Source organism: Eulemur rufifrons, chromosome 17 (assembly GCF_041146395.1).
Source record: "Eulemur rufifrons isolate Redbay chromosome 17, OSU_ERuf_1, whole genome shotgun sequence".
In the NCBI taxonomy this organism is placed as follows: Eukaryota; Metazoa; Chordata; class Mammalia; order Primates; family Lemuridae; genus Eulemur; species Eulemur rufifrons.
Window position 1 is genome coordinate 39,061,606 of NC_090999.1, and position 15,482 is coordinate 39,077,087.

The 15,482-nt window shown below is 34.1% G+C and overlaps 1 protein-coding gene across 2 annotated transcripts in view; it reads right to left on the reverse strand.

The window, feature by feature from the left end:
- Positions 1 to 15,482, reverse strand: part of DEPDC1B (DEP domain containing 1B) — a 77,958-nt gene that overhangs the window by 19,554 nt on the left and 42,922 nt on the right. For both annotated transcript variants that reach the window (XM_069492429.1, XM_069492428.1), the window contains exons 6-7: positions 14,054 to 14,101; positions 10,054 to 10,194 (exon numbers count right to left, since the gene is read on the reverse strand). In XM_069492429.1, coding sequence (XP_069348530.1) covers positions 10,054 to 10,194; positions 14,054 to 14,101 — 189 coding nt within the window. The remainder of the gene's footprint in view (positions 1 to 10,053; positions 10,195 to 14,053; positions 14,102 to 15,482) is intronic.

Below are 15,482 nucleotides of genomic sequence, written 5' to 3' on the forward strand. Positions count from 1 at the left end.
CTTCTATTTTCTAAAAGGATTTTTATACAATTGACATTACCTCTTCTTAAATGTTTGGTAGAATTCACCAAATCTGGACCTATAGTTCTACTTTTATCCTATTGTAGTCAGAGAACTTAGAACAATTTTAGTCATTCTAAATTTATTGAGATGTGTTTTATTGCATATCACCCTTGACATATTCCATTGGTCAGAAGCAAGTCACAAGTCCCACCTACACTCAAGGGTTGGAAATTATCTAAGGGCATGGGTACCAGGGAGCATGACATTGGGGGCCATCTTAGATTCTGTGCATTCAAAAGTGCTTTTAAATATCCTACTTTATCTCCACTATTGGTTGATAAGCTATACCTCTTTGTTTATTTAAACAACCATACCAAGATACATTATAATCAAATTCCTAAAATCCAATAATAAAGATAAAATCTTAAAAGCAGCCATAGGGGGAAAAAAGATACATGGTATCCTCCCCCTTCAGGTATAATTACATGTATATTCGACTGCTTAATATTGTCCTTTAAGTCATTGAGGCTGTGTTTTTTTGTTGGTTTTTGTCTGTTTGTTTGTTTGTTTTTGGGGGGGTGGTCTTTTTTTCTCTCTGCTTTGTTTAGACTAGATTTATTGCATATATTCTGCACTGTTCCTTTCTTCTATAGTGCCTAATCTGCTCCTAATCCCATCCAGTGAAATTTTCATATAAGATACTGTATTTTTTTTAACTCCTAAAGTCCAATTTGGTTCTTTGTTTCTTTGCTTATTTTTTTTTTTTTTAGGAAATTATCTTTTCTTAAGTGTATAATTCAGTGGTTTTTAGCATATTCACTAAGTTATAGCCATTATCTAATTCTCAACATTTTTGTCACTCCCCATTCTCTCTTCCCCTGCTGGAAACCACTATAGATTTGCCTATTCTGGATATTTCATATAAATGGAATCACACAATATGTGATATTTTGCCTGTGACTTCTTTCACTTAGAATAATGTTTTCAGGATTCATCTGTGTTGTAACATGTAACAATATTGCATTCCTTTTTATGGCTGAATAATATTCCATTGTATAGATACCACATTTTATTCATTTATCATTTGATGGGCATTTCAGTTGTTTCCACTTTGGGGCTATTCTGAGTAATGCTGCTATGAACATCTGGGTATAAGTTGTATGTGGACATAAGTTTTCAATTCTCTTGGGTATAAACCTAGAAGTGAAGTTGCTATATCATGTGGTAACTGTAGGTTTAATTTTTTGAGGAAATGCCAAATTATTTTACAAAATGGCTGTGCCATTTTATATTCCCACCAGCAATATATGAGGGTTCCAGTTTCTCCACATTCTCACTAATACATATTCAAATTAAGAAATACATTTTACATTGCAATAATACATAAGCATATACATAGGTATTTAACTAAAACAAAAGTTTATGAAAATACCTACTCTTTCTACATACAGTGCAGTATGATATTTTGCATATTATTCTATTTCTTATTTTTTGCTAATGCTATTCTACTACATAGATTTCACATCTAATATGAAGTTTCAAAAACTTTATGGTTTGGGGAACTATTGAGTTTGAGCTGAGGTTCTTATATAACATCCAGGAATACACTGTCAGGAGTCAGAAAGACATTCTGATCTTGAGTGCAGGAGACAGATCAGGGATGAAAATACAAAATTAAAAGTCCTCAGCACATGGGTGATCCACGAAATGGGATGTGATCGAAGAGATACATGGAGAAAGGGCTGAGGTTGAGTGTATCAAATCTTTGTTGACATCCAGTCCCAAGGATGTTATTTTTCAACCCATTCAAATGTCAAAGCAGTACTCATTTTTAGTTCTACCACTGAATCTTAGAGGGCTACATACTGCTTTCCTCAGTTCATATGCATGTGGAAAGACTTAGATTCTCAAAAGTAGTTCAATCTGAGCTCTCTATTTCTGTTTTCTAACTTCTTTCCCACTGTTCACCATTACCTAATCTTTTTTTCTTTCCTCAAAAAAAGTTTATTGACAAAAGTACACTATAGAATTCAGAAAAATATAATTGCAAGAGAACTGAGCTTTAAAATACACAAGAAAGTCTACAGTTGAACACAAAAGACATCTTCATCAAGTACTTTCAAACTCTTCAAGATCATAAACTATTACTGATTTTTAAAGAGTTTAGTGGGGGTTTTTTAGGTTCTAGTTTAAGAACCTGTGAAAGACATTAGCATTCTACCTTTTTTTTTTTTTTTTTAACCAAAGAGTTTCAGTGTTATAACTACTTTATTCTTTGGATTCATTTCATTTTGCTAAACATAGCTAAGAATAACTTTTTCATCTTTCATCATTTGTATAATCTCAACATCATCATAAAAATATTGATTCTTCTTTCTCTTGAGAAAATGACAAAGGGCTTCTATAGCCCCAAAGGTAACTTTTTTCTTGCATTTCTGAATGATATATAATAGTACTTACCCTAGTTATAGATTGTAAAGATTTATCACAAGTAGTTCTACATAAAAATCTTCCATCATCTGAGGGAAGAAATGGTTTGATACCAATATATGATTATCCCATCTTAATTCATGTATTATCCTCATCTCTTTATATTTTTCAAAAAAAAAGATACTTAGGAAAATAAGTGTTGCCCATTGCTTTAATTTTCATGTTTTCATATGTATAACTATTATAGGCATCATCGCCTTATCAATGAGGAAACAGGGGCCAGAAAAGCAGTGGTTTGTCAAAGTAGGTACAACCAGATCAACAAACCAAGGAGCATGGTGATATTTCCATTGGTGAAATAAGAACAACATAATGAAAAGATAATCAACAATCAAACCAAATAACTTGTGCAATCCATCTGTGACACTTTTTCAATCAGGGAAATACTTCATCATTTAGCTGGACTGAAGTGGAATAAGTAAAAAAAAAATTTAATACTCAAGGAAACCCAACTGTTCCTTATGATAGGAATGAATGCAATCAAAGTTCATGGAAATGTGTAATGTTCTACATTACTAGAGGTTAGATCAGGGGTGGGGATTTAGGTCCTTAAGTGCGGCCTTTTGACAGAATCCAAATTTTACAGAACAAATCCTTTTATTTTTATTAATACATTTTTGTTCTTTTATATTTTTATTTTATTTTTAAATGAATATATTTAAAATACCAAAGAATAAAATAATCCTCCCAGATTGACAGGCACAATTGGAATGTTAGTAAGCCATAAGAGCTAAATTGACGGGCTCTAGGCTCATAATTTAGTTCTAACTTGCCCCACCTGACTGGCACCACTACTACATGAGGCTGGCTGGCAAGAGTTTATGGGAGTCAAGTATGCTAGTCTGTTATCAGCGTTTGACAATGGTGCACTGTGTTTCTATTTGAAGTGGAATTTGTAAATAGCTGCGCAGCTTGACAGCAATTTTTATAATAATTCTATCTGCTTAACAGCCCATTGTGTCAAAGAAGACCAAGAGAAAGCTGAAGGAAGAAAATAGATTTTTTAATGAGGATTGGGAATTGCAATATTATCTTGTTTCTGCTAAAGATAAGATGATTTGCTTGCTTTGTGATACTGCAATATTAACATTAAAGAAATTCAATTCTCATTAGCATTATAATACTCATAAGGACCACAAATATTTTAAATCAGAGGGAGAGGTGTGAAAGGTTGCATTGCAGAAATTAAAGATGAAAAGGAAAAGCAAAGACGATTCTTTCAAGAAGCAATAAGACCTAGAAATAATGCCACTGAAGCAACTTACTAAGTAGCTTATATACTCAGGGGAAAAAAAGAGAAGCCATTCAATGATGTATAAATTGTGAAAGAATGCACTGTTGAAGTTGTAGGGTGCCTTAGACCCGGATAACGTTTCAAAGTACAAACAACTGTCTCTTTCAAGGAGAACCATAACTGATCAGCAGCATGAATTAGCCTTTAATTTAACAGAACAACTTCATGCAATGTTTCAAAAGGAAAATATATATTATTCAATCACTTTGGATGAATCAACTGACACTACTAACTCTGCACAAGTTTCATGCTTCATTCAGGTAATAACAGAAGATTTTCTTTGCTACAAAGAGTTACCCGCTTTGGGTACTCTTGCAAACAGAACATGGGGAATAGATATCTTCAAAACTTCTAAGATAAATGTCATGAATTTGGATTCAATTTGGTAAATTTAGTGAGTCTATATACAGACAGTGCACCTTCCATGACAAGAAAATATGAAGGGTTTATTGCACAGATTAAAAAAAAAGTATTAATAGCTCCAGATACTCTCACTTCTTTTCATTGTATCTTGCATCAGCAAAACCTCTGTACTAAAACTACTATTTTAAGTGACACTTTGCAACAAGTTTTAAGTATCATTAACTATATTCGTGCAAATGCAACATGGCATGGTCAGTCTTGTAACATGCTAAAGTTGAATGATGAAGTATTCAGTGTGGATCTGCCATATAGTTCTAAAATGCAAGATCAGGTGTTTCCCAAAATTTTATCTCTGCAAGAACAGATAAATTTTATGAAGAACAGAATCACCAATGTGAATTATTGAAAGAAGATTTCTATAGGAATGCAGCATTTCTGTGTGATATCATGTAAAATCAAAATGACTCAAATATTTCTTTGCAAGGTAAAACTGAGTCTAAATATGATATGTGGCAAAAAAATCCAAGCATTTTGAAAAAAGCTACCATTTTTCAAAACACTTCCTCAAAAGGAAGTTTCAGATGAACATTTTCCCCAGTTAGCAAAGGTCATTGATGAACAGGATGATATATGCAAATCATTGATGAACTGATGAATACACAGGCTGTTACAGACTTATTAATTAGAGAATACAATGAAAGGTTCGTTGACTTTGAGAATTATGACGTCACACCCAAATTAGCATTTCAGCTTCACCTAGTTGATATCACCAAGGCACCTAAAGAACTATAGATGAAATTGATTGAGCTCTCAGCAGCTAACATTTTAAAGTCATTGTTTGATGCTAAGAAAGATCCAGTTGAAATACAGAAAAACGCAGAATACCCACGCCTTCGGCAACATGCCTGAAAAATGCTTTCTTGCTTTTCACCTACTTATTGCTACAAATCTATTAATACACTCTCCTACCTAACCCAAATCAAGACACCCTTAAGGTCACAAATGACTGATACCCACCTAGAGGATTAACTGAAACTGTGGACCTCCATGCTACAACCAAATATTCAAATGCTTTCCAACAAAAAGCAGACAAAACAAAGTCATTAAAAATAAAATTAACAAATAGTTTTCATTTTTTGAAATTATTAAGTACATAGTAGTTAGATTTTTACAAAATAATGTACATTTTTAAGTATATTTAATTGAAGTTTCTTGAGTGCAGCCTTATTTGATTTCAGCTATATTAATGTAGCCTTCCAACATGAAAAGTTTCCCCAACTCAGGGATAGATTATACTTAGGCCATGACGACCACATGATAGGTTCAAATTGAGTGCTTTGTGTGACAGCTACCTCTGTCACCCTCTTTCCTAGTCCCCAGTGGTTACATCAGATTTCTATTTTCTAATTATTAGGAGCACTAATTTTTCATTTTTGCAAAGTAAACCTGATCATTCCACTAACATGTACAGTGTCAACAGTAAGCTATTACTTATGTGAGCCCAAAAAAGAAGTGAAATATGAAGACTTTTGAGAGGGCTGGAGTTCCCAGAAAGGACAAAAGGACCATTGTTTGTTCAGCCACAGAACAGACTCAAAAACGGTTAGTGTAGTTCTTGAACAACCAGAGGAACAAAAAAACATGTCACAGTTTCATTTTCACTAAGAACAGGTATAAAAAGGAAAAGGTTTATACTAAGCCAAAAGGATTTAGACTACACATCAACTGACAAGAACTTCTTGCCTAAAGAAACACAGCAAGAGAGACTATTTCTCCAGAGATTTTTAAGAAAAAGCGAACAGATCACTTTTAGGAAACGTTTAAAAGTAGATATAGATTCACCCATGCACACAAAATGATGCCCTTTCCTGCATGAAGCACTTTCAAGCTGCTATAGGATTTTTATTACTTCTTTTGCTTTTATTATTACAAAGGCCTTTGTCGACCCATACACCAAATATCAACTGTATTGTACATTTGCACTCTTTACATTTAACCCTCTAATCCAGTTAGAATTTATCCTGCTGAAATGGTGTGAAAAAGGTCTTGAACTTTTTCCCCTCAAAGGTTTGTCAGTTATCCTAGTGATCACTGATGTAGTTTATATATTCAGTTATAGCCAAGGAATACCTGGGGATTTCCCTAAATTTCCACTTGAAGTACCTCACTCCGCTTCATTCCAATAATCATGGTAGACAGACAATATAATCATTACATTGGGGGGGGGTGATTCAACATCATTACCTTGGCCCATCTGCATATTCAAAAGCTCTGGCCATAAGCCCTGGGCCCTGAGAGCAAATAACACCACCAGCAAGAACTTTGGACTAATATAGATAAGAGCCCTCTGTCTGGACAAGCACACTAACTAGGCACCCTCTGAAAAAAAGAATCATTTTCCCTTAAAAAGTACCATGAGATAAAGACCTTGAGATAACTTGAAGAAAATAAGGGCAGAGAGGTAACAAGGCAAAGATGGCACACAGCTCTGGAGGGTTTCCTAAAAGTTACTAGACAAAAGATCCAAAGAATGGAAAACCTAACCTTATGGATATTTCAAAGTTAAAAAATACAGGAGAAGATCTCAACCTGTTGAGTTAGATGATCCAGTGCATAATCAGTCTAGTGAATGGCAATGACATTTTCTAGATTTAACATTTAGGAGAAAGAGAACAGCAAAGAGCTATTATTTCAGTCTTTCAGCCTACTAGCAAATAAATCAGGAGTTGCAAGCTCAACTGCCTACAGAACAGACAAATGGGATAAATAAGCGAAGGGATTTAAGCAAGCTTGGATTCAGAGTCTGAAAAGTAATGGGGAGTATTGGAGCCTTGGCAAATTGGAGTTCTTGCCCATGAAACACTTGCTTCTTCTAGAGGAGGCACTCACTATACACCCACAGCAGTTTGTGTCACTGAAAAGTCAAGCCCAAAGCTGCCAGATCTTCTAATTTTTTGAAAAATAGCCAGAAATATGAATCCTTACATGAATCTCCTATTTCTTAAGGTTTAACAGTTTAATTAAATTTTGTTTTTACAACACACATGTCAAACCAGACTTATTTATGGTGTATTTATAATATGTGGGCCACATTTGGCTCACAGACTAATAGTGTGAGCTCTCAGATTATACAACACACAAGTCACTCAATTTTGCATAACACCCTACCATGCTCCCATGCCCTTTTGTGTTTCCTCTCTGCCTCCCTCTTTTCCTCAGTATGCCAAATTATTAGATGCTATACAACACAATGGACTCTAGGGTAGGTGTGGAGTGTGAGTAAAGGATGCTACTCACTCTCATTCGCCCCATTCAAGAAGCAACAAGCTCCGCCTTTTTAGGAAGAAAGATCAATTACTATGGAAAGTTATACTGGTAGGTCAGACTCCTGAGCCAAATTGAATAATTTTAAAATGTAAGTAGAGAGTAAGTCTTATATCTACAAAAATGTCATGGTTTTTCTTTTTTGAGAACTTTTCGATGTCCTGTTTCATGTACCAGTAATGACTAACTGCACTCACAGAGCTTTGGCATCAAGCCCAACCATGCCAGAAGCAAAGGAATAAACCTCAAAAGAAGTTCATTAACTAAACTGAAAATCACTTTTGTTGGAAATGCTGTAGAATTTTTAGCTTCTACACAAAATAGACTGATTACTTACTTTAAAAAATACTTTACCAAATGACATTCTATACCAATCAAAGTTAAGTCAAAGGTTTAAGGGATGAGTGAACCTTACTGGGATCTCACATACAAATCTAGATATTTACCCTTTCCCATAGACTCTAACAGGATTACTACACTAGATAATCTTTGTTAATAATGACAAATTATGGTCTTCTATAATCTAGAAGGCTTTCTTCTTTCACTACAGAAGGATCTAAAAAAAATGGTTTTCAATGCAAGTTGTCTCAAATATATTCACTTGAACAGGACTGGATAAGGCAAGGTTTATATATCATTACCATCCACATGCATTAGTCTATTCTTTTTTTTTTATTTTATTTTTATTTATTTTTTTTTTTTGTTGAGACAGAGTCTCACTTTGTTGCCCAGGCTAGAGTGAGTGCCGTGGCGTCAGCTTTAGCTCACAGCAACCTCAGACTCCTGGGCTTAAGCGATCCTACTGCCTCAGCCTCCCGAGTAGCTGGGACTACAGGCATGCGCCACTATGCCCGGCTAATTTTTTCTATATAGATTTTTAGTTGTCCATATAATTTCTTTCTATTTTTAGTAGAGACGGGGTCTCGCTCTTGCTCAGGCTGGTCTCGAACTCCTGACCTCGAGCGATCCACCCGCCTCGGCCTCCCAGAGTGCTAGGATTACAGGCGTGAGCCACCGCGCCCGGCCACATTAGTCTATTCTTACTGATATCTAATGGCAATAAATTCCCCCAATCTGTCCATCCTTCTTCCACCCTAATCCTTCTAAAGATGATACTGTAGAGAATAGCTGGCTCTGATATCAATGTGGAAATAGCCAGCTTTAATTCCTAGCTGAAATTAAAATGAACAATTGTGGTAGAATAGACCAGTGATATCATAAATATAACTGATACAAATTGAATTTGTTTTTTAAAAAAATTTCCAAATCAGATAATTTTACTATAGAATATTATAAAAAATGGAAAAATGAGAAGAAAATCTAAGAAGTGATGTTTAATCCACTCTTTAGAACTCTTCTTTTACCAATGGCATAATGGCAGCAAGTAGCTATAATGGGAATCTACTCAATTAGTCCACAAGCATAGTAGGCATGATGTTCACAAGTGCATAAGCCCAAGTTCAATACTACTTGATTGGAAACAAAATACCAAGAAGTCTCATGGTCTCAAAACCCAGTAATAAGCTTAATCCCTCATTTGTTCCCAATATTGGTCTATCTGAAAATGCTCACTCTTATGTACATGATTTATAATTGTTATGTTTTGTTTGCTATTATCACAGAACCTACAAAAGCTTAAACTCTAAAGTACTGTGCCATGAGATCAAGTAACTTATTCACATATTACTGATATTTTGTTAGGATATTATGGCAGCATCCACACTTTCCAAAAATAAAGTCAGATAGAAAGAAGGAGGAAGAAAAGAGAAGCAAGAGAAAAGAAGGAAAATGAAAAGAAGGGAAAGAGAAAGATGGTTAAACTCCACAATATTAAAAAACAAGAGTATAATAATTCCTATAAATTTACATAAGAGAATATGATACCCATGCAATAATTTGGTCTTTAAAGCAAAACTTTTGACAAGAAAATGATAATACTTATTGAACAATTACAACAGCCAGCAGGAAAATCTGATTTCCAAGAAGAAAGGAGCAATAGCAGAAAGACTACTAGCAATAATGTTGTTTTTTTCTCCTTTCTACCATGTTTCTTTCAGAGCATAAATTCTAAAGTATAAATCTATATGAGGAATAGCAACAAGTTTTAATGAATGATACAGTTATTATACTATATTTATTTTGCATGTCTCAAATAAGAAATAGTCCTAAAAAACCTATTCCTTCTATAAATAGAAATTAGACTTCTAAATGAAAATACACCTCCCACACTTGACTACTTGTGAAGTCATATCCAGAATAATAAATTTAGTCATGAACAGTAAATGTCAAATTCATTCTTCTATATCAATAGTTATACTCCTTTGTACAAAAGTGGCATGCAACATATATATTCTTTCTTAAGAAATAAAAGCTATCAGCCCTTGCTTTGAGTTTCATAATAGAGTTTAATCATTTTATTTTATTCCTTCATAGAGCAAGACTCCAGCCATGCCAAGCAGCCTATCAGTTTTTACTTTAAAAATTCCATGAATTTTGGCTAATGAAAGTCTCCAGACAGTGAAAAATGAAATGATTCAATATCAATAATGCAGATATATGTTCAATATATTCCAACTTACCTAATACGCTGACAAAAGCATCAAAAAGATGAAATGTAAGCAGTGGCTCTTTCAAGTGACCATAGTAATCTGCTATAGTTTTAAAGACATCTTTTTCAAATCCCAAGTACATAGGCTGCTTCAAATCAGAACAGTTGGGCCCTATTTTTTAAAAAAGAGAGAGAAAGAAAAACAGTATAGAGCAATTACATCTAAGTATTATTTTCTGTGAATAAGTGTGGCATGTACAGATAGCCAGGTATTCAAGATATATAGAAAAATTTTCGTGGGGAAAATTGACATTAATTAAATGGGCACTATATATTTTGCTTACACAAATATGCTTTGTGTCTAAATTGAAATCAATCATAAAACAATGAGGAAAATCAAAGGTTTACTTCCATTTTAAAAGACCCCCACTCTTATTTTTTAAATGTCCTTCTGAAAGGCATTTTTATTAAATGTAAACAATAATTTTCTTTGAAATACTCAATATTTTCCAAGTCTTGATAAACTGACCAAGATAACAATCGGTTCACATGTATAATAAAGTTACAAAGCAATTTCTAAAGCTTTTCATTATTTCATCATTGCTATATTATAAAATCCTACAGTCACAGAGTTGAGTGAAATAATTTCTGCCTCTAAACTATTTCAGACTAATAAAAATTTTAACTTTTTAAAAGATACCTTGAAAAGGATATTTTACATTTTGTCTTGTTAATTCATTCTGATTATACACTCTCTATTTGATCTCCGACCAACCATCAAAAGATAGTTTACCAAGCAGAGTCATACTGCAAAGTTGGAGCAAAAATAGGAACCCTGAAACTGCCTGGTCCCACCCATATTTTATGCCAGCAGCAAGTAAAGCAAAAATCCACTCATATTTTGGACCAAAACAGGAACAAGAAATGCTCTCTACAGAGTTGGCAGCAAATGCCCCCAATAATCCATATACAGACCAAAGATTTACGCTGCCAAGTTGAGAGATGAACTGGAGCCTCCTGCACCCTGAGGAAAATGGCAAGTGGTCCCACGAGGAACAGTTTAGCTAGGCTTCTCCATTTCCATTACGGCATGAAGAGTGCGACCGCATTGGAAAGTTCTAGGCTAGCATAAGACTAAACAACTGTACCCAAATAGACCTCTACCCCCAGGAGAACAAAAGAAACAGCCAAGATAAATTAAAAGGAAATTCTTCTTACAGAATTGCTGTAACTAAAGAAAGAGGATTAAAAGCTAAAAAGGACAGTAAAACATTCTGGGCCTTCACATTTCAAGGCCACTGGGATATCATCAAATGGAAATTTTTAGTCTCTTTAAAAACTCTCTTACCTTTCAATATTCTTTTCTTATAAAATAACTTAATTTGATTGGCTAAAATAATGAAAATTGTGAAATACCTATGTGTGTGGTATCACATCAACCTAGCAGCAAATGTAGCCACCATTTTTGCTTGTCACCTCCTCTGACACATCCTAAGCTCAGTCTATTGACATAATTAGGTTGGTATGTCTCAGCAAGCAAAACACTTTGCCTAGAATTACTCCCTACCAGGATAAGTATGTGGCTCATTTTAAGGAGTTGTTCCCCTTTGTGAACATTTCATCATCCTTGTTAAAAATATGCAAAAATCAAAAAAGGTTTCCCTAAAAAAAAACCAGTGCATAGTGAGTCCTATGAGAGGAGACCATATTTTTAAGATCTTTTCTTTCTTAGTCATCTTGAACATTAAGAATGTTTTTTTAATCCAGTTTTTTATAAACATTATTCCTGACAGATTTTGGAAAAGAAAAGCTTTGACTTTTTTGTATCCATTTTTTATCGAATTCTTGTGATATACATGCACAAAGAAGAAAAACACAGTTAACCCGGTTTTGTATTTATTCAGTCAGGGCTGGGCCTGGCCAAAAACGAAAGTATCCAGGTCCACATACACATGGTCTACGATAAATGCAGATGGGCCTAAAGAGAAAGATGTGAGCAATAGACTAACAGAAAAGGAGGCAACAGGCCTTCAAAATATCATATAATCAGTCTAACCTTCTGTTCCCTTTTAGATGACTGTAATGGGAATCTATACTTAGTAAAGATAAGGACAAGAAACAGGTCATGACTTTGATGGACTCAAAGTAGATACTGAGGGTCAATGAGAATTTTGAAACACTTAGTGATTTTATAAAGCTATTCAAAAGGTTGACTTTGCCTTTTGGCCACCTTTTTTGACATATAAACAAACATTTTATGGATGTGCCAACCATTCATAAATCATTGCACTTAATACATATGACACATATTCCCTGTTCCCAACATTTGTCACCTACTATAACACCACCTAATACACATGAAGATCATTACTAAATCACTCCTCACACTTGTCCTTTCCATTGAAAAGTAATCAGAGTTATTTTAACCTTTCTGCAGAAGTTTTGTGGCTTTAGGTGTACATCTTGCTTGAGGGAAAATTATACTCTTCACTACATTTCAGTCCTCATTGAAAATTCAAATCATAAACACATCTTAATATACACTTTATAACATTTTATATTATAGCCTAGATTGGTTAATACTGGCTTCCTATGTTCATTCTCAGCTGATCAACTTCTAAATCCTTGGTTTGCCAAGAGTTCAGAAATGGATAATTTAACTTCTCATTTATACTTTCTATCTCATCATTGTGAACTTCTGCCAAAGATACAATTTAAATTTAATTTACTTCAAATGGTCAAGCAGGAAGAATAAAAAGCACTTCCCCATGCTAAAACCACAGTACTCTATATCTCAGCAATTCCAAAATATTAACCAAAAAACAATGAAATTTTTAATAGTTAAACCTAGAGAACTTGGGCTTTACATAAACTGTTACTACTATTCATATTCAGAATAATATTGAATGAACATCATTCATATTCAGAATATTAAAAATAAAATAATTTTCCAAATATTACCACTAAAATTACCCACATTAGGCTGAATAGTTATTTTAGTTTCATTCTATAATCAAACAAAATTAACTCCAGTTAAATCAATAATTCAGGGTCTACTAATTTAAGAATTTCAAGGGAATTTATACCTACCTCTGTACATGCTAGTCCTATACAAAAGAAAAGAAAGAAAACTACTTCTCTGAGGTATCTGTGAGACTCAAAAGGCCCTCTAAACCAAATATCACCATTATCAGTCTGCCAAAATAACTAGAACTCTTATTAAAATCATTTGTTTCAGTTAAGCCATTAACCATTAGAATCTCTTCTTTGGGTTAACCCTTCTAAAAGTCCCTAGAAAAATGGCAGTGTTAGTGAGATACTATGACAACTTCTTCCTTCCCTGTGTCTATGACAACCAATGAAATGGAAATCATGTACCTATGAAATGGATTTCATAACTATGAAAATCTTCACAGAGACCACCCTGGTCCAGGCCCTCTCATCTTACATCCATTATTACTGAAACGGTGTTTCTTGTTTGTCTGCATGCAAGTTCTTCTCTTTCTAAGCCATCCTACATATCAATTAGATCAGCCTTCTAAAATATGTCTCTCCCACTTAAAGTGTTGCCTTATAGAAAGCTAGTAATAGACAGAATCGGCTGACCAAACTGATAATGTAAATACAGTGGATATTCAGGAATACATGTTTTAGGAATAAAAATAGAGGTTTCAGGAATAAAAACCTATAGACTATTAACAGGTAGCTATCTGTCACAATATTACATGTAATATTTAACTAATTTCTTTCTTTCATGTGATGAAACAATTAGCAGTGCAGACTTTATCTGTAGTGTGATTGTATCTACTAGAAATTGGAACCACCAAATCCCTTTAAAACTGTTCTATAATTCAGCCCTTTCATTAAGTCACAAATTTATCACTAAAAGCAGAGTAGTCCCAAAACAATTAACTGCCGGTCTCACAGGTGTCAAATTAATGTTCAGCCCATTGAGCAGAAATTTTTTCTATAATAATTTAGGGCACTAATTTCTCTGAATTTCCCAAAACTGGCAGATAATTAGTACTTACAATTTGCCAAACACTTCATAGCTGACAGCACCCAATGAGGAAGTTCTTCTACAGGAAAAACAAAAATAAAAAGAAGATATTTTATTCAATTCCCCATAACTCAAGGAACTATATACATACTTGATATTGTAAGAATGTATTACTTGCCCAAGTAATATGAAACATATCTGCTAATCACAAATCATCAATTTATGTGTCAGAACATTTAAAAGATGGAAATCTTTCCTTAGCACCATGCACCATATAAATTATGCCTACAAATTTCTCTAAGGACAAGATGTACCTTTTAAAGATTTAGTAAAAAAAAAAAAAAAATTGATGGTCTGTTCCAAATAAACCAAAACACAAACCACTTATCCTAAGAATTACTGAAGAAAAAGAAAAAACAAAAAAGACAAAAATATTAGTAATCAAATGCATTTGTGAAACAAGTTCACCAAACACCTCCCTCTAAAAAAGGTAAATTCTCTAGGTCCAATATAAGTGTCATTTTACATGTTTCCATTTCCAAAATGCTTTAGGCCAAGAAAGTTTCACTGACATATTAATATTATGCTATTATTGTTAGGACAGCCTTAAAATGGTAATAGTAATATAACATTGCTACAAACAATCCCTGGTGAACAGAATCTCTTCCTTCCTGGCCCTGCCATAGACATCTGATGAAACAGGCCGGCACTCAGGCTTCCACTTCATTTTCTCTACTTTCTGTAAAACTGAGAAGATGGCTTGTTTGAACTGAGTTAGATCTAATGAACCTGAGTCTTACAAAATGCTCTCTTCTTCCTGAAGACCTTACTTAGTAAAATGAAAGATGATTGGTCATCTAACTGACAACTAAAAGTATTAATTTGCTATACTCAGAGAATGTAGAAGGATTTTAGATGTATTTCAAAGGCTATACCTCCCTCATTCTAGAAACTTAATTTTATACACTGAGATTAACCTCACAACTCATAAAGTCACCACAAATCTATTTCTGTCTCCATTTGTCCTCCATTCCTGATAATAGGGACTATAAAAGGGGAAGTGTTTCAGTTTTCAAAGACAGATGCTGCTCCTATCAGGAAACATGGTCTAGAAAAACCTCTTGTTCTCTTACAACTTCTTAGGCTCCTTCTGGTACATTCTGTCTGCTGCCCAGGAGTCTCCAACCCTAATTTAATATTTTACAAAAACCCAAAAAGTGCTATACCATCTTCCCACGTTCAAAGATCATTCTAGTTCCAGCCAATACCCAGCATCAAAGGTTTGAACTAAGGGAAGAACATATCAAAGAGCTCATCCAATTCTCGTCCAGTCCTTATCCATAGGATGTTTTAAAATCAGTCTGGGAATTGTGGCCTACTATAAGTACCGTGAACACATTTTTACACATCAAAAACCAGGTTGGGTAGCTGCTTAATGTCTTTTTTTCCTGAATTTATGG